We start from the raw sequence: 21873 nt of genomic DNA, 5'->3' as shown, positions 1-21873 counted from the left end.
AGTGGTAGAGAAGAGTGTGGCTAGACAGCATGGGATGGTGGTGTGTAAGATGACGCTGGTGGTGGTAACGACGATGACGAAGACAAAGGCAGAGCAGATAATCATGTGGTGGAAGCTGAGAAAGGAAGAGAGGAAGAGTGTTGTGTGACTTTTCAAGAAGAGGTGACACAGGACAGGAGGACCTTCCAGAAGACTGGACCACTACAGCCAAGGTGATCAGAGAGACAGGCCGGAGAGTACTTTGTGTATATTCTGGTAGGAAAGGGGAGAAGGTAGTGAAACCTCAAAATACTAGAAATCATACAAGGAAGGAGGGTTACCTAAGAACAAATGGGACACTGAGAGGACTGAAGAGAGTGGGAAGGAATATCGGGAGATGCAAATTAGGGCACAGGTAGAGGTGAAAAAGGCCATACCAGAGGCATATGATGACAGGTTGCCAGGTTGGACACCAAAGAAGGAGAAAAAGATCTGTACAGGTTGGCCAGACAGAGGGATAGTGATGGGAAGGAAGTGCAGCAGGTAAGGGTGATTAAGGAGAGAGATGGAAATGTGTTGACTGATGTCAGTAGTGTGCTGGATAGATGGAAATAATACTTTGAGGAGTTGACGACTGAGGAAAATGATAGAGAAGGAAGAGTAGAATAGGCAAGTGTGGCGGACCAAGAACTAGCAATGATTAGTAAGGGAGAAGTTAGAAAGGCACTAAAGAGGATGAAAATGGAAAGGGAGTTGGTCCTGATGACATTCCTGTGGAGGTATGGAAGCATCGAGGAAAGGTGGCTGTGGAGTTTTTGACCAGCTTGTTCAACAGAATTATAACGGGTAGGAAGATGTCTGAGAAATGGAGGAAAAGTGTGCTGGTGCCCATTTTTAAGAACAAGGGTGATGTGCAGAGCTGTGGGAACTATAGAGGAATAAAGTGGATGAGCCACACAATGAAGTTATGGGAAAGAGTAGTGGAAGCGAGACTCAGGACAGAAGTGAGTATTTGCAAGCAACAGTATGGCTTCATGCCTAGAAAGAGTACCACAGATGCATTATTTGCCTTGAGGATGTTGATGGAAACGTACAGAGAAGGTCAAAAGGAGCTACATTGTGTCTTTGTAGATCTAGAGAAAGCCTATGACAGAGTACCCAGAGAGGAACTGTGGTACTGCATGCCGATGTCTGGAGTGGCAGAGAATACGTTAGAATAGGACAGGACATATGATGGCAGCAGAGCAGTGGTGAGGTGTGACAGAGGAGTTTATGGTGGAGGTAGTACTGCATCAGGGATCAGCCCCGAGCCCCTTCCTTTTTGCAGTGGTAATGGATAGGCTGACAGATGAGGTTAGACTGGAATCCCTGTGGACCATGATGTTCGCAGATGACATTGTGAAAGCAGGGAGCGGGTGGAGGAACAGTTAGAAATGTGAATGCAAGCACTGGAAAGGAAAGGAATGAAGATTAGCTGAAGTAAGACAATATATGTGCGTGAATGAGATGGGTGGATGGGGAAGAGTGAGGCTGCAGGACTTTAAATACTTGGGGTCAACAGTCCAGAGCAATGGTGAGTGTGGTAAGGAAGTGAAGAAACAGGTCCAAGCAGGTTGGAACAGGTGGAGAAAGGTGTCAGGTGTGTTATGTGACAGAAGAGTGTCTGCTAGGATGAAGGGCAAAGTTTATAAAACAGTGGTGAGGCCAGCCATGATGTACGGATTAGAGACAGGGGCACTGAAGAGACGACAGGAAGCAGAGCTGGAGGTGGCGGAAAGTAAGTATGTTGAGGTTCTCTCTAGGAGTGACCAGGTTGGATAGGATTAAAATTTTGCTCATTAGAGGGAGGGCCAAGGTTAGATGTTTTGGAGACAAAGTTAGAGAAAGCAGACGTCAATGGTTTGGACACGTCCAGAGGAGAGAGAGTGAGTATAGTGGCAGAAGGGTTGTGAGGATGGAGCAGCCTGGCAAGACAGCTCAAGGAAGACCAAAGAGAAGTTTGATAGATGTAGTGAGGGAAGACATGAGGGCAGTTGGTGTTAGAGGAGGATTCAGGAGATCGGCTTGCATGGAAATGATGACACACTGTGGCGACCGCTAACGGGACACGGCAAATGAAAAAAGAAGTAGTTTACCTGAGATGTGGTGTTGAGTAACTGTACTGTACTATATTGTACAATGAAAATGCACTGAACCCACGATAATTGAACCGCGATATAGTGAGGGGCAACTGTTTATTGTAAATGGTTGACTGGCCGGATGGAGCGGGCTGCACGTGGTCCACGGGCCATACTTGGCCCACCCCTTCTCTTAATTATCCATAGGTGTGAATGTGAAGGGTTGTTTGCCTGGCGACCAGTCCAAGGTGTACCCAGCCTCTTGCTGAAAGTCAGCTGGGATGGGCTCCAGTTTGTGCGTATTACATGTTAATTTGTTGTTTCCTTTTTCATTTCTATCCCAGCAGGCACAGAAAACGATCCGACCCACCCTCCCGCCGCCCCCCTGCCCGCCCCAGTGACGTCCACTGCACAGTGCATCCCTCCCAGCAGGGCCATCCCGCACACGGAGGCACCCCCGAGATGGGCTCCCCAGTTCTAGGCCACTTCAATCCGCGCGACATGCTGCGGGGCCATAACCATTTGCCCGTGGACAGCCCCGAGCGCCGGCGCCGCACCGGCCACGGCAGCCTGACCAACATCAGTCGGCACGAGTCCCTGAAGAAGATGGAAAGCCCGCCTATCCGCCGCTCCACCTCGTCTGGCCAGTACACGGGCTTTAGTGAGGCCCACCACCACCACCATCACCGCCACCACCACGGTGGCAAACCTCTGGACCCGGAGACCATCGCACAGGTCAGCGCTGGAAGAGCGGCAAGCCGACCGCAGCTCCCTCCACCGTCAAAGCCCTGCCCCGCCGTGTAAAAACCTAGTCAGTCCCTGTCTTCTGCTACTGTGTCTGTGCGCTAACTACACGCAGGAGACCAGCTTGACAGGCAGCAGGATGCTCTATATAAACTAGTCCGCTTTACATACGTTAATAATCCTTTTTAGAAGAAGCTTGCATCTCTGGTGAAGTAATACGTAAAGCGTGGGAAGACAGTTCAGTGCTCTAGTAGAACAACTCAGGCGCACTAGTAGAAGGACCGTGTCTTGTGAAGTTTTTTCTACTGCTCTATAGCGGGTGTTTCCGACCGCTCGAGTGACTATTTTTTTCTTCCTAAAAGCTATTGTACTTTAATTCCTGCTAAGAAACTGGCAACATGAGCAGAATCAGTTTCACAATGTTTTCCGTATAAAAAGAAAGGAGCCCGGCGAAAGGCAATCATGGAGTCATTGTGCTACATAAATATTGTCAAAGACGTGGTGACCACATGTACGTTGCCAAAGCAATGATTTATCCTCGTTGGAAACGTTTGCCCATATTCATTTGCTTCCAAGTCGCAAATATTTTGACTATATCGCCTTGCCTCACCTGCACAACTAGGGATGGGCGAGTACTTCTTTTTCGTTTTTTTCTTATTATTTCTTTTATTTATTTATGGGCGAGTACTGATACCAGGTATCGGTATCAGGCCCAAGTTATCGGGTACTCGTGAAGGCTGCCGAAACCGAATCATCATTTGGGTTGGGCATCGAGAACCGATTGGAACCGGGACTAACGTTCTAGTTCCCCCGGAATCGTTCAAATTTAAAAATTCCGGTTCCCATTTTCGATGCCTAGTCCTCCAGCAACGAATAAGAAGTGTCAGAAACCAACGACGAAGAAGAACACGCACAAAGACGTACTTGTGCCCAACGGCGGCGAACAAAATTGTCTTAACTTTGTTAAAATGAATGACCAGTCGCCTCAGTGCAACACTTGGAATAAGATTATATTGTGCAAAGGAGGCTTTCAGAATGTGTAGATGTCTGACACGCGCCGAGCCTCAGCCTACACCGCGCGGAGCTTCGGTGAAGTCAACTCTTGTCAATTGGGTGAGTGAAACAATCAAATACGTCTATGCCAACATTGAGACGGCTAACAAGGTAAACAGTTGGTTGCACTTCTGCACTGATGGCTTTTAGCGTTTATTTTAGTCTTCAAACCAATGTACGCGCCGATGAAAGAAAAAAAAAAAAAAAGCTTAACATTGAGCTAAAACTTCACCCTAGCAACTTTACATCATAATGAATTGGGACAAAATTCTGAAACGTTGTCTCACAGTATCACAAACACTAACCTTCTGCCTCATCGGTGGGCAAGGAAATGTATCAACGTTTTGTAGCAATTTGGTTCCATGCATTTAAATTTAAAAAAATTAAAATTAAAATTAAAAAAAACACCAGTGCCGTGTGAAGTTGGTTTTCATGCCAAAATGTTGAGTTCCGGTGCGTACCCTTCAAAATAAAAGGCTACAAGCTTAAAACAGGAAGTTAAAGTTAAAACTTGCACATATAAACCATTTGACATGATAAACAGTCCCAAATAACGATTTTAACAATGCTATATTTAACTTTTAGCTGAAACATTAATGAATTAATATTATGCCAATTGGGTTAGTTCCACACACATTGCCTTTTAGTTCATAGGTTTGATATTGATACTGGTTATAAAGAACCCCAAGTCAAATGTGTATTTTAGTCGATTCTGTGGGTTGCTAAGAAAATGGATGTTCATAATTTGCACACCCTTTATTTAAACCATGCAAAAGTTTTTGACCCAGCCCCCTAGAATCGAGAATCGTTTGGAACCGGAGTCGAAATCAGGAACCAGAATCGGAACCAGAATGGCTCAAATACCAACGATGCCCAACCCTAATCATCATGTGCGTCAGAAAGAAAGAAAGGTCTTTGTTCGCAATTAGCTGTCATTGTGTTAATTGAAATTTTATTTATCAAAAGTACCAGTGGTATCGGTACTCGGTATCGGTGAGTACTCAAGAGTAAATATTGGTACTGGTATTGGTCTGAAAAAAAGTGGCATCGAACATCCCTACTTACAACTTTACACGTGGAAAGAGGTGAAAATGTTCCACTAGAAATGTTGTACAAGCAGGGATGTCAGCTATGATACTGTCAGCTATGATACTGTATAGCACAATCAGCGGCACGGTGGATGAGTGTGTGGAGTTTGTATGTTCTCCCTGTGCTGGCGTGGGTTTTCTCTGGATACTCTGGCTTCCTCCCACATTCCAAAATCATGCATCTTTGGTTCATTGAAGACTCTAAATTGTTCTGTCTTAGTGGTAATTATTCGCGGATCCCCAAGTTATGGCTTTAGGAGCCCAGTTTGAGAACAATATCTTTTATCAATAGAACACAACGCATTAGGCCTGTACTCGTTCTTTCCCTTGCGTTTAGTGTTGCTCCCTGCTTGGGCCGTCCTCCCGTTGATAGAAGCTCAATTTGAGAACCTGTGCTTGGCAAAGCATGTTCCCACCGCCATATCTTCTCTGCATACTTTGCTTGACAAAGATACCTATGCCAAGTTTTTTTTTTGTACTGTGCAAAGCAAGCTGATTGTTACTTTCTGCATTCTCTCATGTCTTCTGTTGGTGGCTGCTTGAAATTACGGCCTATCCAGTATACAGTATAATGTGTTTGCCATTTTGTAGTGCTGTTCGAATGCCGAGTGAGCATCAGTTAACCCCTATGTCGTGCACTGAATCATACACTCAACTTCAAAGAATAGAGTGCTGTTATCATTTATTTCCATGTTGCATTTTTATGAAGGAAAATGCACAAGATGATGTTGGTCTGGTACTTTGTAATTATGCAATAGCAATGATGTAATTAATGGCGCCCGAGTTTAGTACGCTAACTATTTTTCATTCACTGAGTGAACTATATAGTCTACTGTATAAAAATCCCTAAATAAAGATTAGGGAGTCGAGAATGAGTGAATGATGCCGAACACTGCTAATAACTAAGTCAATCTTAGTCATCTTTCCAAATTAACTGCAAGCGAACAATGTACATGGAAACAGCAAAAATATGTGAGCGTGGACATTTTTGGCTAATGTTATTATTTAATGGGCACACGGCGGGCCTTAGCATCCTCATTCAGTTAGCAGGCTGACTGTGTACTGTTTAACAAATATATTTCGTGTTCTTGAAGTTTTATGAGTTATATCACTGACAGAGTGGACATGTTGAGTTTGACAACATCCAACTACACACATCATTTGATAATGATGTCGCCATTGAACAAAGACAAACTTCTCGCAGCAATGTCATTGAAAACGGGAGGGTTTCTTCATGTTGTGGAGAAGAAAAAACATTTAAGTTTTTATTTTTTTAAATTTGGTTTCATTTCATCACTTAGTCCACACAGTCTAGGTAAAGCAGGGTGTTGAACATGGCAAAATCATGCACATTCAATGAGAATCATTTATATAAAATGAAGGAAAACATTTGAAGAGACTTATTGTACTGGCATGTGTGCTAATGTTTGTCCACTTACAGTATGACTTCAGAATTTCATTATTCTGCTACATTTTCATCTGAGATGTCAAAAGTACTCGTATTCAGTACTTAAGTAAAAGTACTGATACGTGTCATAAAAACAACTCTGGTAAAAGTACTGAAGCCACTCCCTTACTTGAGTAGAATTACAAAAGTATAAACATACAAAGGGACTTAAGTAAAAAAGTAAATCGACATTTCTCAGCCCAATAATAAAATTAATATAGTGACATTGATTGGCAGCATTCTCTGGGGACAACAATAGACAAAACAAACAAAAATAAAAATGTAGGCTTAAGTGAAAATACGAGCACACTATTAAAATAAAGTTATACAGTCACAAATAATTGTTTTTTTAAAAAACTACATTTGTTTGAAACGTATGCCCCCCCCCCCCCCCCCCTGCCAAAAGGGGGCAGGGGGCTGACTAAAAAGTTAAAAAGGAGGAAATTATGACTATTTTCAGTTTGAGATTTTTACTCTTTTGTTTTGGCCATGGGCAAACGAATGTGTTGGAAATTTTATGTCAAGGCTCAAACGTGACAATTTACTGCCTGTGAGTTACACTTCAAAAAGCTAGCTTTCTAAAAAAACTGACGTGGTTCACCCAAAGCATTGCAGCACTTTTGAAAAACAGCCAAAAAATATTCTTACCAATGTAAGGCTTTTTCTTTAGTTCGGAGTTGTTTTGGTTTTCCGACCATACCATCCACAAAAATAGAATGCGCCGACACTTTGCCCCCACTAGCTTAGCTTTGCCGTAGGTACGTGGCTCAAAGTATTAGCGATGTCTGTGATCAATGCGCACGACTCAGTTACTTCCAGATGTTTTTTGCGTCTCGTCGTCGCTAACTTTACAAGGTTTTAAAAGTAACGAGCTAATTTCAAAAATTTAAGGAGTAGAAAGGACAGATATTTGTTCAGAAAGTAGGGAGTAAAAGTTAAAAAGGAGATACCTGAAATATCTACTTCAGTACAGTAATGAAGTCGTTACGTCCCACCTCTGATTTTCATGATTGAGTGAGTCTGATGAAGACACCAAAGGCACTTTATAATGATATTGGCCCAGCTTCTATCATCTTTCCATCAGCCATCCTTTGCTCCCTCCGTCATACACATTCTTTTTGTCTCCCGCAGGACATAGAAGAAACTATGAACACTGCTCTAAATGAGCTGCGTGAATTGGAGCGCCAGAGCTCGGCCAAGCACGCCCCTGACGTGGTGCTCGACACTTTGGAGCAGAGGCAAGCCCCGGGCGGCGGCGGCCCCACGCCGGCCAGCTCCAGCGAGTCCCTCGGCCCCCCCATACACGGAGTCATGTTGAGGTCTACCGCCAACACGGAGCCGCCGTTCCGCCGCAGCACCGGCTCGACCAACGACAGCATGAGCACCTTCAAACCCGCGGTGGCGCCCCGCATGGGCGTGCAGCTCAGGCCGCCCGCTTTGAGACCCAAACCGATGGTCCTACCCAAGGTCGGTCAGGTATCGCAACCTCCTGCTACGTTGCCCCAGGATCCTTTGGACAAATCCTGCACCATGTAATGTTTGAAATGCAAAAGAATGGGCCTCCAACCAGCAACATCCACTGGGGCTGCAGAATACACGTAGCAGATACTTTATCAAATGGTCAAACGTTTGGAACTTTTTTCCTCCAAACAATTCCTCTGAGGTTTGTGTTTTTAGAATTGCATGGCAGGCCGAATCCAATGCTCTTGCAGGCTGTATGTGGCACATGCACCCTAGATTCCCCACCACTGCTCTATATAGTGGAAGATATTGTCACAGTTAGAAAAATAAAGACAGCTGTAATTTCAGTCCCCACAGTCAGACAAGACTTATTGTGTGATACGTTTGGTATCAACTTCAACAACAAATCACAAAGGCTTCCCTTAGCACAGCATAGAAAGTATCCACTAGTTAGGTTAGAGGTTGTAAGAAGTGGACACATCACGGCGCATATAATGTTTATCAGTCAGGCAAGAAACCAGACGACCACAATCTGGAGTGTTTTTACCTAGCTAGCCTCTCCGTTGAAGTGTTGTGAATGCTACCTTGCCATTACAAAGCTGCTGTGATGAGAAGTGAAGTGCTGCTTGACCTGATTAACTTTGCGGTACTCTGTTGAGATTTGAATCATTGATGTGAAGTGCAACTGGTGTCATTTTGGTGTGTGGTGCAGTAGCTATATTGCTTTTGGACAGTTGGAGAAAACCACTACTTCATGATGAACTATATCTCAGCATGATACTTTTGTAGACATCTCCTGAAGTACTTACAAAAAGTGGCTGAACAGTTGGACATGTATACTACAGTACGTTGAAAAGCTTAGAATAAGTTACCTATAAAGGTTTACAGTGCATTTTAGGTTCATACTGAAATGTCACCTGTTAGCCGAATATTGCTATCGTAGATGAAATACAGTATGCAATCAATACGATGTGGAATGCAAAGGTGTAGCTAAGTTGGCATCATAGCCAAAGACACGAAGTTGAAGCATGGATGTGGACCCTCCGAAGGATGTATTTACTCTAGTTCCTCTTCACGGAGACTCACAGGTGTCACATGGACCTAAAAAAAAAAAAAAAGTCTCACTGGCTCGACAGAAATCGTGCGTGTATATTCAGGAAAAGTGAAATAGTTTTACTAACTCATTATTTTTGTAATCTTTATTTTGTGTTTCTGAGTAGAACTGATATAGACTAGAAAGCAAACGATGTACAATGAGCGAGCAACCCTGTGGACAAAAAGTGCTTTTGCCATACTGAAATGACATATGTAATTGTGAAAGTGCCTTCAAAGATGTCTCTGGAAATTCATTCATGTATTTATCCAGTCTCCGTATGCTGAGAAGACACACGCACGAATACGTGTGATGATGCCATACTCGAGAGTTAAATGACAACATTTCTAGACTTGAGCAGCTCACCCACTGCACATTTAAGTATGTAAATGTAGATAAGGCATGTAACAACATAAAAGAGATGCTTGAGGGCTTATAAACCTCAAAGGATTTCTTTCTAATAAATGAAATAGTTTGTCCAGTCTGACATTGCTTTCATTGCACCACTGTATGACTTATGTAGTTGTTGTTTTATTCGTTCAGTATTTACTTTGCACTATATGAAAAAAAAAATGTTTTTATACATTATTAACAGTAAAGCATTTCACAGTGGAACATTTGGGATATTGGTAATATTCTGCAGTTGGTAATGTTATTACAAAAATATCCCAATCATTACTATAGAAAGAAACAATGATTTGCCAAAGAAAATGCATTGTGGTTTGAAGGTTTTTGTCTGTAAAAGTTAAAAGACATGTTTTACAGTGTGCTGCTGCAAGAAAATCAATTCAATAAATTAAACAGAGACAAACGTCACAACATTCACCTGGTTTACATTTCAGTAGAAAAAAAAAAAATCACGTTTATAGAAATACTCCTCATTGCTCAGTGATATTTGATTTCATATAATGATAGAGATATTTTTTTGTCAACAAATGCAATCTTATTTGTATACTTGATTGCAATTTCATGTAGGGAGGAATAGCGAATACATTCTGGGAATGGCTTATGACAAACTTGTAAGGTAGTTGACCATGAATTCAATTAAAAGTGATTCAAAACAACTACACTGAACACACATTTATTTAGATTTCCTGTTGGGATAATTAGGACAATGGGTTTTATTTCATTCACTATTGTTTTTGTTCAATTAAAATAAAAAGAAAAGAAATCTAAAAATATAGTGAATCATTATTCTGAATTTATGTTTTTTAAATTGAATTTTTAAATGAATTTAGTTGAATTCTTTCATTTTTAGTTTATTACATTTCTGTTTTTGACAACTAAAAAAATGAATTGTAATTCCCCCTCCCCTTTATTCCCATGTATCCCACCTTTGAATATTCCCAAAACTCCACAGTTAAACTAGTTCAACTAAAATGTACCTGAGGTTTTGATGTTTATGAACACAGGAAGTCCTTCTTTAAAGCTAAGATTTGCCATGTTGTGCTATGTATGGCAGCTTCACTGCATCTGGACATTGGCTGTCAACTGTTCCAGCTTCTGCACTGACGACAGAAGTGCCTCTGTGTTGGCTCCATGCTTTAGACTTGGATGTCATCTTGGGAGAGCAAAGCAGATAAGTTGTAAAACAAAATGATGAAACCTAATTTTGCTTCCCCCAGAACCGGTTTACCTCGGCAATCCCAACCTTCCTCTGCCAAGTGTGGACCCTCTGCTGCAGTCTCTTGTGCATGTCCTTGATGTGCATATACTGGGCGATGTCGGGTGCCTGGTAAGTGGACATCTGGCGGCGCAGCTGCGTGTTCTGGTCCTCAGCCTTTGAACGCTCCTGCAGGAGGAAAAGGTGGGGAGAGGAGAAGCCAGGGAGCAGATGAGGGAAAGTCACATTCTAAAAAGATAGGAGTCTGACAGTCTTGTCTTCACAACAACAATCCCGTTTAAAATGGATTTACAGCACGGATTATAAAAAGTGACTGCATTTTGCATGCCAGGACACTATGCTATGGAATTTTTTTTTATGTAAAACTTTATTTCTGTACTCCCAGTTCAAAGTAAGGTTCGATGCTTATGCTCATGCGGCAGCATATGCCTCATCAATTAATTTGCATGTGAATGGTTGTTTGTCTATATAGTGCTGTGAAAACGTACAAGTATTTGCCCCTTCCTGATTTCTGATTGATCTGATTTGATTGGATGACTGATTTAGATCACAGCAATTTTAATATTTGGGTTGTCCTGCCGCATAACCCAAGAGCACTTGAGCTTGAGTGCGCGAACTGATGGCCAAACCTTCACCTGCAGGATTTTCTGGTAGACAGCAGAATTTGGTGTTCTATTAATCATCACATCCAGGTCCTGAATGGGCCAAGCAGCCCCAGACCATTAGACTGCCACGACAATGTTAACTGTTGGCATGATGTTCTTTTTATTATTATTCTTTTTAGGTGTTATTGTTACACTAGAAGAAACCTTTTCCAAAAAGCAGAAATTCGGTCTTATCAGTCCCCAGATGATTTCTCAAAAAGTCTTGGGGATCATCAAATGTGTGTTTATTTTTTGTACAAATATGAGACAAATCTTTGTGTTGTTGTTGTTTTTTCCTCTCTCTCTCTCTCTCAGCCAGTAGAGTTTCTGAAAGACTAGAGTGATGTGGTCTTGGGAGTGGGTGTGAGTGAGATGTTAACATTGATAAATTGTTGACGGTAGGAGAGATATGATTTGAGGTGGTCTTCATACTGGACATACGTTTGGAGAGGTCAGTGGAGGTCAGGGGGGAGAGGAAGCTTAGAGGCTGAGTGGTGGGAGGAGGTGGGTCAGGATGAAGGGAGGGCGGGCAGAGGCGCTGATGGAAGTGCTCATGTTGCTGTAGATGGTATTATGTTTTTTCCTGAAGGTAGAAGATGGACTTACATGTTTCATTTATGAAGGAGTTGGATGTGTGGTCACTGGGTTTGATGAGTTTATTTATTGTGGAGAATAGAGCCTTGGGGTTGTTGGAGTCGGACTGGATGAGATTGGAGTAGGTGGGCCGAGAAGCATTGAGAGCATCTTTGTATTGATGAAGGTAGTCGGTGTAAGATTGGAGGTGGATGGTTAGTCCGGTTTTCCTGTGGAATCGTTCAAGCTGTCGGGATTTCATTTTATGGAGTTCAGGTGTGTCCCAGGGAGCTTTGTAACCTTCACCAGACTGATATAAATTTGAATCGCTTTGTTTATCATTTGTTCTTGATTTTCTTTTTGAGATCTGACACTACTACTAGTTGAGATCAGGTACAAATCTGCCAATAATCAGGCATGGGTGTGGCCAGTGAAATTGAACTTGGCTTTCTACAAATTGTTGTTAGTCAAAGTTGACTCATGATTTAATGTGGGTGGGGGTGCCTCTTGCCTAAAGTCAGCTGGCTGCAGCTCACCCCATGACCCTCATGACACAAAAAGCGCTATAGAAAATTGATGGATGGATTTGGCTGACTTTGGACCATTAATGCTGAAAAGAATGTGTTGTCCAACCTCTTCAGCAAGTAGTATGTCCTCTTCTATTTTCTCCAGCATCTCCTTCCGTTTAGTGATGTCTCTGCTCAGCTGTGCAAACTCTTGTGTCACACGCTGAAGCTTCTCCTGTCCACAAGAATGCACACAAACCCACATTTGGCAAACAGTAGATGAAAAATCTTGTGTAAAATAACTTAGACTGACACAAACGTGAGCTACCTTGTGAGCGCTCAGGGTACGCTGTGCTCGCAAATGTTTGACCTGGAGTTCTTCGATGTCGATTGTCGGCTCGCTGTACTCCAAGAAAATGTCCTGGAGCCAAACGCCAATTGTAGAAGGTAATGTAGTTTTATGTGAAACAGCGCTTCGAGTGATTCAACTAACTGTTCCACAGCACACTAATGTGCATGAAACTATCCAATTTCACTTAATTAGTCCGAATATTATTGATTTACTACAAATAACAGAGGAGACTCTTCTCATGTCAAATTGGTTCAATAAAGGTTGGGAAAGACTGCACAGTAGTTTAACTATCAACACTCAACACTCCAAGGATGTCGCTTCCCATTACCCATGCTCACCTCGAGTCCTGCTTTTCCCAGCTCTCTTTTCTCCTGCAGCTGCTGCTGGAGCCTCTTCTCCTTCTCCTTCAGTCCTTGGATCTTCAGTTTTAACTTGTCACTCTGGCTGGCCTGCTTGATATCATAGAGTAGGCAAAAGGCAAGGAGGTTGTAAATTGAGGGGAGGGTTAACAAACAGAGCAGAAATCTCCTCTTCATTATAATGACCATGTCAGTCAAAAGATTGTGCTTGCTCTGCCATGGAGATTGTGTTTTCGTTGCCATTTAATAGTTTGCAATATAGTCCACTAGCAGTGGATACATCGTTGCAAAGTTCAACATTTTCCTGAACTTGCACAAGCATCAGCAACTATTTATTTGTAAAAAAAAAAAAAACATACAATATATGTACAGTATACTGAATATATATATATATATATATATATACATACATAAAAATAAACGCCCATGAGATATATGGTTGATACATTTACCTTACTCCTAATGTACTGGAGTAACTTTAGTGGTTCTTTCATTTCTGACATCTTCTTCAATGGTTTGAGGAATCTGTGTTCAAAGTCATTCTTGTCCCTGCGGATGTCTGCTCGCTGTAGATCAATTTCTTTGAGGGAGGCCTGAAAGGGAGTCACAGAGGTGAAAATGTAATGTTTATTTTCCTTTGCCATACTAACCTTGTAGTTGTTCAGAATTCTCTCGGACCGCTCCTTGTCTTTCTGCTGGTCTCTTATCATCTCGGCTATTTCCCTTTGTGCCACGTGCAGTTTTTGTCCCAAGGTCAGCTGTAGAAGGCTGTCGAGCAAGTTGCCCTGAGATCTCTGCCTCCAACATTGACCCTGACAAGACAGCACATACACAAATGAATCCAAAGTGATGTTGGGCCATCAGGAGTGAGGAATGTACTATGAATTTTAAGATTTGACCGCATCTACATCAACAATACCAATCTAAATATCTGCAAAAAGCAAACAAATACAATCTAATAAGGAATAATAAAGAGCTGTATCAAAAACATTTACAAAGATAATAATGTTCAGTTCTGAATGAGGAATTGTAATTATTCCATTACCTAATTGGCTCCACAAATTAAAAAAGTAAATAAAATAGAAACACCTCCTGTTGCACTGCAAACTATATAACCACAATAAAAAATTCAAGGTGCAAGCACCAATGAATGAGCCTTTGTGCTACCTTTATCAGTTAATCAGCAAAATTTTGACCCCGTGCTCCACTCTATGATGGACGTTCCCACCCACTGTGCTGTGAAAGCTCATTTAACTGGTCCAAAATACTACTATAAAATTCAACGTAAAATAACTAAATTAACTAACTTGCCTAAAAAATGTCCAGTATATGTAAAATTATTTTATTTACTTTTCTTTAATTCACTATTTTTTTAATAAAGAAATTAATCAATTAGTTAATGTGATAAATTAATTTAAAAAAAATGAATAAATACATTTTGACTTTCCAATTTTAAGGGAAAAAAACAGGTAAACACAAATATTACAGGACTGTTGATGTGATAATATAGAGACCCTTTCCAAAAAAATTGAATATCTTGGAAAAGTTTATTTATTTCCATAATTCCATTCAAAAAGTCAAACTTTCATATATTATAGATTCAGCGCCCACAATTTAAACAATTGCAAGTATTTATTTGTTTATTTTTTCATAATTTGGGCTTCCAGTCATACAACCCACAAAATCTTCCATCCATCCATTTTCTGAGCCGCTTCTCCTCACTCGGGCCGCGGGCGTGCTGGAGCCTATCCCAGCTGTCATCGGGCAGGAGGCGGGGTACACCCTGAACTGGTTGCCAGCCAATCGCAGGCCGCATATAAACAAACAACCATTCGCACTCACATTCACACCTACGGGCAATTTAGAGTCTTCAATGAACTTACCATGCATGTTTTTGGGATGCGGGAGGAAACCGGAGTACCCGGAGAAAACCCACGCAGGCACGGGGAGAACATGCAAACTCCACACAGGCGGGGCCGGGGATTGAACCCCGGTCCTCAGAACTGTGAGGCAGACGCTCTAACTGATGAACAAAACTGCTCCTCAAAGAAGAGAAATGATTTAGCGCTTTGCTAATGCTATGTATGCAGAGTGTAAGTCTATATGTTTACCCTGTCCTCCAGTTGGGTGGTTCCAGCCACAGGCTGGGTCAATGGGTCCTGTCGATCCAGGCGGATGACAAAGCTTTCAAACAGCTCATTCTCAGCCAAGAGTGCTGCATTGGAACTTCTAGTGGACAGGTGATTCAAGTCAGTGAAAAGCCTCCCACAAATTAACAACTTGACCTCTTGCAGAGGTGGAAAAAGTACTTGAACTCTGTACAAAAAGACTCTGGTAAAAGTACAGGTTTGATGAAAACATTCTTAAGTATTTATTTTTTTGTTACTGTTAATAATATACAATACCTCTTTTGATAACTGGGCACAATTATTATTATTATTTTTTTCTAAACCAAGAGCTACTGTAGTTAGTGTTGGCTCAGATTTTAATGCTATCAAATAAACTTGCGTCTACATCTTTGCTAATGTTGTCAACTGAGTCAGACTATCAAAAAAATGCAAAATTAGATAATGTTCACGACTGAAAAAAAACAAAACAAAAAACACATTTTATGCCAGAAGAATTTTTTAATGCCAGAAGCTGGTGTTCTTTAGGCTGGCCGCTGGCACAAGACATAACACATAGGCCACAAGTCAATTTGGGCGTCAACAACATTAAACAATTCTCTTAAATGAGGCCATGGATGGGGAATATCTCATTACATTATCTAGATAGAAACACGAGTACAATGAGCCCCGGTTTGTAAGAATTGGATAAGGATTAAGGATTTTATGTCACATATCGGCCCAAATTGACATCCGCAAATCAATATAAATCAATAGGAAATGTGTGACCAAAAGCTTTGACTCTGGGTAGCTGTGGTTCAGTTGGGCAAGACACTGAACCCTAATTTGCTCCCAGCGGGCCTGGCAGCACCTTGCATGGTGAATGGAAAGGCTTTCGAAAGCGTTTTGGTCACTGTGGTGGTGTGGATAAAGTGCTATATAAGTGCAGTCTATTTATCATTTCTTTGGTTAAAAAAATTCTTTTTAAAAATGCCCGGCTGTTTCTTATTACTTTAGACGAAAATGTGATCTTTAAACAGGCCAATTTCAGATTTTTCAACGACGGTGTCCGCTCGAGGCATCTCATTTTCAGGGCCAAACCGAGAAAAAGCGCATCATTAGAATTACTTCAAACTTCACCCTAAACAAAAATAATAATAGTTAATCACATCCATACAGTTTTCAATCATCGAAACCTATGAACGTGCGATTTTGGACACCGAAATCGAGGAACATTTTCACTTTTGTCAAATGGAGATGATGGAAATGAAGATGTTGAAATTCTCTCTAGGAGTGACCAGGTTGGACAGGATTAAAAATGAGCTCATCAGAGGGACGGCCAAGGTTAGATATTGTGCAGACAAAGTTAGAGAGAGCAGACTTCGATGGTTTGGACACATCCAAAGGAGAGTGAGTATATTGGTAGAAGGATGATGAGGATGGAGCTGCCAGGCAAAAGAGCTCGAGAAGACCAAAGACAAGGTTGATCGATGTAGTGAGGGGGAGACATGAGGGCAGTTGGTGTTCGAGACCCTTTCCAAAAAATCTGAATGGAAAAGGTTTATTTAGTTCCGTAATTCCATTCAAAAAGTTAAACTTTCATAGATTATAGATTCAGGGCCCACAATTTAAACAATTTCAAGTATTTATTTGTTTATTTTTTTACATAATTTGGGTTTCTATCTGAAAAAACCCAAGAAATCAGGAATTCAAAAAATTTTAATACTGTGAGGGAAAAAATAAATAAATCACCATTTACTTCTCAGTTTTTGTCGAAAAAAAAAGAAGAAATTAGGGTCACATTAAATCAATCAAAATATGGTACATTCAAAACAAAATGTTAATCTTCAATACTTGGTTGGGAATCCCTTTGCTTTAATGACTGCCTCGTTGCGCCGTGGAATTGAAGCAATCATCTTGAAGCAGATTATCAAACAGAGAAGATTCAAGAATCTAGTATGGATCCAGAATCAGCTTCAATTCCACGCATTGCCTGGGAGTTGTGGAAGCCCAGATTTCTTTCAGATGAAATGTGCTTCTCCGTACAGATCCTCAGCAGAAGGAATCATGAAATCCTCTAAAACATTTTGGTAGATTATTACGGTGACCTGGGATTTAAGAAAGCAGTTTACCAACACCTGCACTGGACATTGCGCCCCAAATCATGACTGACTGTGGATATTTCACATTGGACCTCAAGCAGCTTGAGTTCTGTTCTTCACCCGTCTTCCTCCAAACCCTTGGACCTTGATTGCCGAATGAAAGGCACCTTGGACCAAACTGATGCAATTTCATGACACCTGGGGCAACCTGTGCAGGTGCTCTGAGTTCAGTAGATGATTAGTGTGTGACACTCAGTTTAAAACATTTATGGCCTGCAAAATTTGGGCTGATTTCTTCACGGTAGTCTAATTTTTTGAATTCCTGATTTCATGGGTTTTATGAGCTGGTCCAAATTATGTAAAAACAAAAAATAAATACTTGAAATGGTTTAAATTGTGAGCCCTGACTCAATAATCTATGAAAGTTAAAGTTTTTGAATCTAATTATAGAAATAAATAAACGTTTCCATGATATTCAAACATTTTTGGAAAGGGTCTGAAGAAGATAGGCTTAGATGGAAAAGGATGACATGCTTTGGGACAAGCCGAAAAGAAAAGAAGAATAAATTTAGATACCTGAAAAATCTACAGTACAGTAACTAAGTATTTGTACTTCGTTACTTCCTTTTAGTATTTTAAAATCATATCAAATAATGAAAAACTAATTCAATATCGTATTTTACGAGTGCGAGAAGATGTCTACAAGGCAGTTTGCTGACAAGGGGGAGTCACTATTTAAAGTTATCATGATGAAAACAGTTGATACGATTCCAACATGGGAGCCGAGGTTAGTTAGCATTAGCTTTCGTATGGCTAAAGTCTGGAGAAAACGTCCACATTTGACTATCTTCTAATTCAAACTGATTGTATCAAGTGTTTATTTACTGTAGCAGTTGGATACGTGCATAGACGCCTTCTTGTCGTTCTTGTGGGCTTTTCTTTTCCATTAAGTCTCGACCTTCCTCCTTGGTTGCTACGACACAGTGCGGTGGTTGCTATGGCTACTTTTTATTTTTATTTTTTCATCTATATTGAAGTTGCTTCGGCACCATTATGCTCCAAACCTCCCGCTACCCGCCTGATAATTGTATTTACTGTCACATTAGCTCTACCAATATGCAAAGTGCATTTGTATATTCAATACGTTCCTTTTTACACGGTTTTCGTGTGCAGTACTTTAAAACTTTATTGGCACGTCATCGCAGCCAACACGGAAGTACTTCTAATAGGAGTTGCTCGTGAAAGCAATTGAATGTGAGCGATGGGGGAAATGGGAGACATTTGGTGACAACACGGTGCCCTTAAACCATGTCACGCCGATTTAACCAGTACGGTGAGTTGAGTGTCCAGCCTTTTTACGACTTTATGCGCTGGCTAGTCCTACACAACACTCGTCGAATAGTTTTTGTTGGCGTATTGCGCAATCGTTGTTACACATTCATGTTCACGTACGACCATTAAAAAAAGTAATTAAAAAAAATACACAAATTAGTTTTGTTTGTCTCGATTTCCGTCTTCATGGCGCCACGGAGAATACCATTGGTATATCTCTTTTATTGTAATTGCAAAGATGCTAGCTCTCGATCAATGATTGCAACGAAGAGCAATGAGACTCATACCTGTAGGCAACTGCGGTCAAGCCAGCCTCGACTCGTAAAGTAGCAGTCAAGTCAGCCGCCCCTAATTTTGTTCCTACGAGGCATTACGGTAATAGGTCGCCAACTCGCGGCGAAGCCACCTTCAAAATAAAAGCTTACCACTAATACGGACGTCAGTGCTCTTCGCTTAAGGAATGCAACCAGCAAAGTTAATTTGAATCTTGAGATACATTACATACATACATACATACATTAAAAAATGTACTTTATTTGATATTTTAGGAAAAATAAATGGCAATGGACTGCACGTAGATAGCGCTTTATCTACATCATCACAGTGGCCAAAGCGCTTTACAAAGCCTCACATTCACACACACATTCAGAAACCAACGGGCGACTGCTGCCATGCGAGGCGCTGCCATGCCCACTGGGAGCAAATTAGGGTTCAGTGTCTTGCCCAAGGACACTTCGACCTGCGGACAGTCGTAGCAGGGATTCGAACCTGTTCTACCTACCGAGCCAAAGCCACCCCAACATAATCCCATTGGTATCGGAAGACAAGTCCAGGTCTGTGTGACAGACCACCAAGGACTCCACGAAAAGAGGTTTGATGAAGATCTGATATTGTATTTCAAAATAAAAATCTCTGAAAACTGCATATGTTGCTTTCATTACCCGTGACTGAAGAAAATATGTTAAATCTTTTTAATGAGATATCGCAACACCGGTCCAGTTCTGGGGGACACTACATCTCCCCAGGTCTGCAACAAAAGAGGTCCCATCAAAATCTGATGTGGCATTTCAAAATAAAAGACTTGAAATTGGTATATTTCACTGTCATGATCACGGATTTCAAAAATTCTTTAAATAAAAATCTGTTATCACAACACCAGACCATTTCTGGGGGACACTACACCACACCAGGTCTGCAACAAAAGAGGTCCCATCAAAATCTGATGTGGCATTTCAAAATAAAAGTCCACTGAAATTGGTATATTTCACTGTCATGATCACGGATTTCAAAAATTATTTAAACAAAATCTGTTAGTTATCACACCAGACCAGTTCTGGGGGACACTACACTACACTACAGGTGATCATGACAGTGAAATATATTTTTTCAGTCAGGGGTAATGAAAGCAACATATGCAGTTTTCAGAGATTTTTATTTTGAAATACAATATCAGATCTTCGTCAAACCTCTTTTCGTGGAGTCCTTGGTGGTCTGTCACACAGACCTGGACTTGTCTTGCGATACCAATGGGATTATGTTGGGCTGGCTTTGGCTCGGTAGGTAGAACAGGTTCGAATGCCTGCTACGACTGTCCGCATGTCGAAGTATCCTTGGGCAAGACTCTGAACCCTAATTTGCTCCCGGTGGGCCTGGCAGCAGTCGCCCGTTGGTTTCTGAATGTGTGTGTGAATGTGAGGCTTTGTAAAGCACTGTGATGATGTAGATAAAGCGCTATATAAGTGGAGTCCATTACCATTTATTTTTCCTAAGATATCAAATAAAGTACATTTTTTAATGTATGTATGTAATGTATTTCAAGATTCAAATTAACTTTGCCGGTTGCATTCCTAAACCGAAGAGCACTGACGTCCGTATTATTGGGCAGCTTTTATTTTGAAGGTGGCTTCGCCGCGAGTTGGCGACCTATTACCGTAATGCCTAGTATGAACAAAATTTGGGGCGGCTGGCTTGGCTGCTACTTTTCGAGTGGCGGCTGGCTTGACCGCAGTTTGAGACTGGCGTAGTTGAATCACGTGTTTCACTTTCGTTTCCTTGAAAAGAAAACCACCACCACCTTTAAAGGTTGGGAGACCGTAATACCGTTGGAATATTCCACAAATCTCCGCCGAGATGACAACACAACTGTCTAATTTCATCATGCAGACTTTGTGTGACGACCAAGGCAGTTCGGAGTTCAGAGTCCTGAGACAGAAATTGGAGCAGAGGTTTACTGGTGTTGGGGCGTCAGTCCTTCAGCGCGTTCTTTCGGACGAAGCCCGAATAGCAGTGAAGAAAGGCGTCCTGGCCGTCGGTGCAGGTCAAATATTGAGCCAGGACTCTGTGATCGTGGCCAAAACGTCTCTACGGATCTGCCAGAAGAGACCTGGCGCCTGTCTCCAGTGTGAGAATTTGCACCTTTGCAAGTTTTATGTGTTGGGGGCCTGTATGTTTGGGTGAGTCGATGCTTGGCAGATGTTTTATACTATTGTGTATCATTTATATATATATATATATATATATATAAAGTTTATTTGAACAAAATTGTGATGAAAAGTGATGATTTCTGGGCGCGCAGGATAAAGTATATAAAGAAACCAATTTAACCCCACATGAACATGCATTTTGTGACAGTGGCAGGGGAAAGGTCCCTCTAAGGAAGGAACCTCGGAACAGAAAACAAACACAAATATTTACAACGACAAATTGTACAATGTGATGCGGCTACTTTACAAAATACATTGGATTACATCATGGCACCATAGAAATATCATCATAGCACCCTAAAAATAAGGTCCGCCCTCGAGCTGCAGGACTGTGTGGGTTTGTCCGTTTGCTCATCCGCTCTGTGCTCAGTGTCTGCCTTGGTTATGGTTAAACTTTTAACTTCTCGTGGGGAGACCAACACACAACAACTCCGAGCAAGGCAAGCAAGCATGTTTTCAGCACCTACCTTCAAATGTTTTGAATGTATTTTGAATCAAAACATGAAAATGACTTTGGTGCATTTAAGCTCATAGGAAAATGCTTTTCAGAAGGCCAATTCCTAGTCTCTGTATTAAAAATCATTTTTATTGTTTCTTATGTAACATTCCAATTCCTTGATAGTGAATTTGGCGTTTTTGTTAGCTGTAAGGTATAATTAAATTATAACAAAATAGAATCCTGACATATTTCACTCTGTGTGTAGTTAATGTATATAATATAGAAGTTTTCCTTTTTGAATTGAACTACAGAACTAAAGTAACTACATTATTGCAGTTTATGGAAATGAAAATAGAGACTTTAAATAACAGC

The 21873-nt window shown here is 41.2% G+C and overlaps 3 protein-coding genes across 15 annotated transcripts in view; 2 read left to right on the top strand and 1 right to left on the bottom strand.

The window, feature by feature from the left end:
- Positions 1–9466, top strand: part of srgap1a (SLIT-ROBO Rho GTPase activating protein 1a) — a 79685-nt gene extending 70219 nt beyond the window's left edge. For 4 of the 5 annotated variants that reach the window (XM_061772384.1, XM_061772385.1, XM_061772386.1 and 1 more), the window contains 2 exons: positions 2441–2831; positions 7560–9466. In XM_061772384.1, the coding sequence (XP_061628368.1) occupies positions 2441–2831; positions 7560–7964 (796 nt within the window). In that variant the 3' untranslated portion in view covers positions 7965–9466. Of the gene's footprint in view, positions 1–2440; positions 2908–7559 lie in introns of all 5 variants that reach the window. The other variant, XM_061772387.1, reaches the window with a different exon arrangement.
- LOC133477568 (coiled-coil domain-containing protein 113-like) lies at positions 8080–18955 on the bottom strand. 4 transcript variants are annotated; one of them, XM_061772405.1, is made up of 10 exons: positions 18867–18955; positions 15152–15269; positions 13719–13852; positions 13493–13633; positions 13020–13133; positions 12658–12750; positions 12457–12564; positions 10619–10774; positions 10368–10543; positions 8080–8990 (listed from the first exon to the last, which is right to left on the bottom strand). In XM_061772405.1, exons 3-9 carry the CDS (start codon positions 13845–13847, stop codon positions 10412–10414), a joined length of 873 nt encoding a protein of 290 aa, XP_061628389.1. In that variant the 5' UTR covers positions 13848–13852; positions 15152–15269; positions 18867–18955; the 3' UTR covers positions 8080–8990; positions 10368–10411. The 4 variants fall into 4 exon arrangements, with proteins under 4 accessions (XP_061628389.1, XP_061628388.1, XP_061628386.1 ...); XM_061772404.1 differs by lacking the exon at positions 18867–18955 and adding an exon at positions 18133–18346 and having other exon boundaries at positions 13691–13852; XM_061772402.1 differs by lacking the exon at positions 18867–18955 and adding an exon at positions 18133–18346 and having other exon boundaries at positions 13493–13852.
- Positions 18450–21873, top strand: part of parp12a (poly (ADP-ribose) polymerase family, member 12a) — an 18305-nt gene continuing 14881 nt past the window's right edge. The window contains exons 1-2 of one of the 6 annotated variants that reach the window (XM_061772395.1): positions 18450–18580; positions 20743–20980. Coding sequence is in view for 4 of the 6 variants with exons in the window: in XM_061772393.1 (XP_061628377.1) it covers positions 20710–21032 (323 nt within the window). In the remaining 2 variants the exon portion in view is untranslated. Of the gene's footprint in view, positions 18581–20538; positions 21033–21380; positions 21503–21873 lie in introns of those variants that run through there. The other 5 variants (XM_061772396.1, XM_061772393.1, XM_061772391.1 and 2 more) reach the window with 5 other exon arrangements.

The sequence above is a fragment of the Phyllopteryx taeniolatus genome, chromosome 5 (genome assembly GCF_024500385.1).
Source record: "Phyllopteryx taeniolatus isolate TA_2022b chromosome 5, UOR_Ptae_1.2, whole genome shotgun sequence".
Classification (NCBI taxonomy): Eukaryota; Metazoa; Chordata; class Actinopteri; order Syngnathiformes; family Syngnathidae; genus Phyllopteryx; species Phyllopteryx taeniolatus.
Note: the sequence above shows the minus strand (reverse complement) of the source record. Positions and strands in the feature narration are given on the sequence as shown.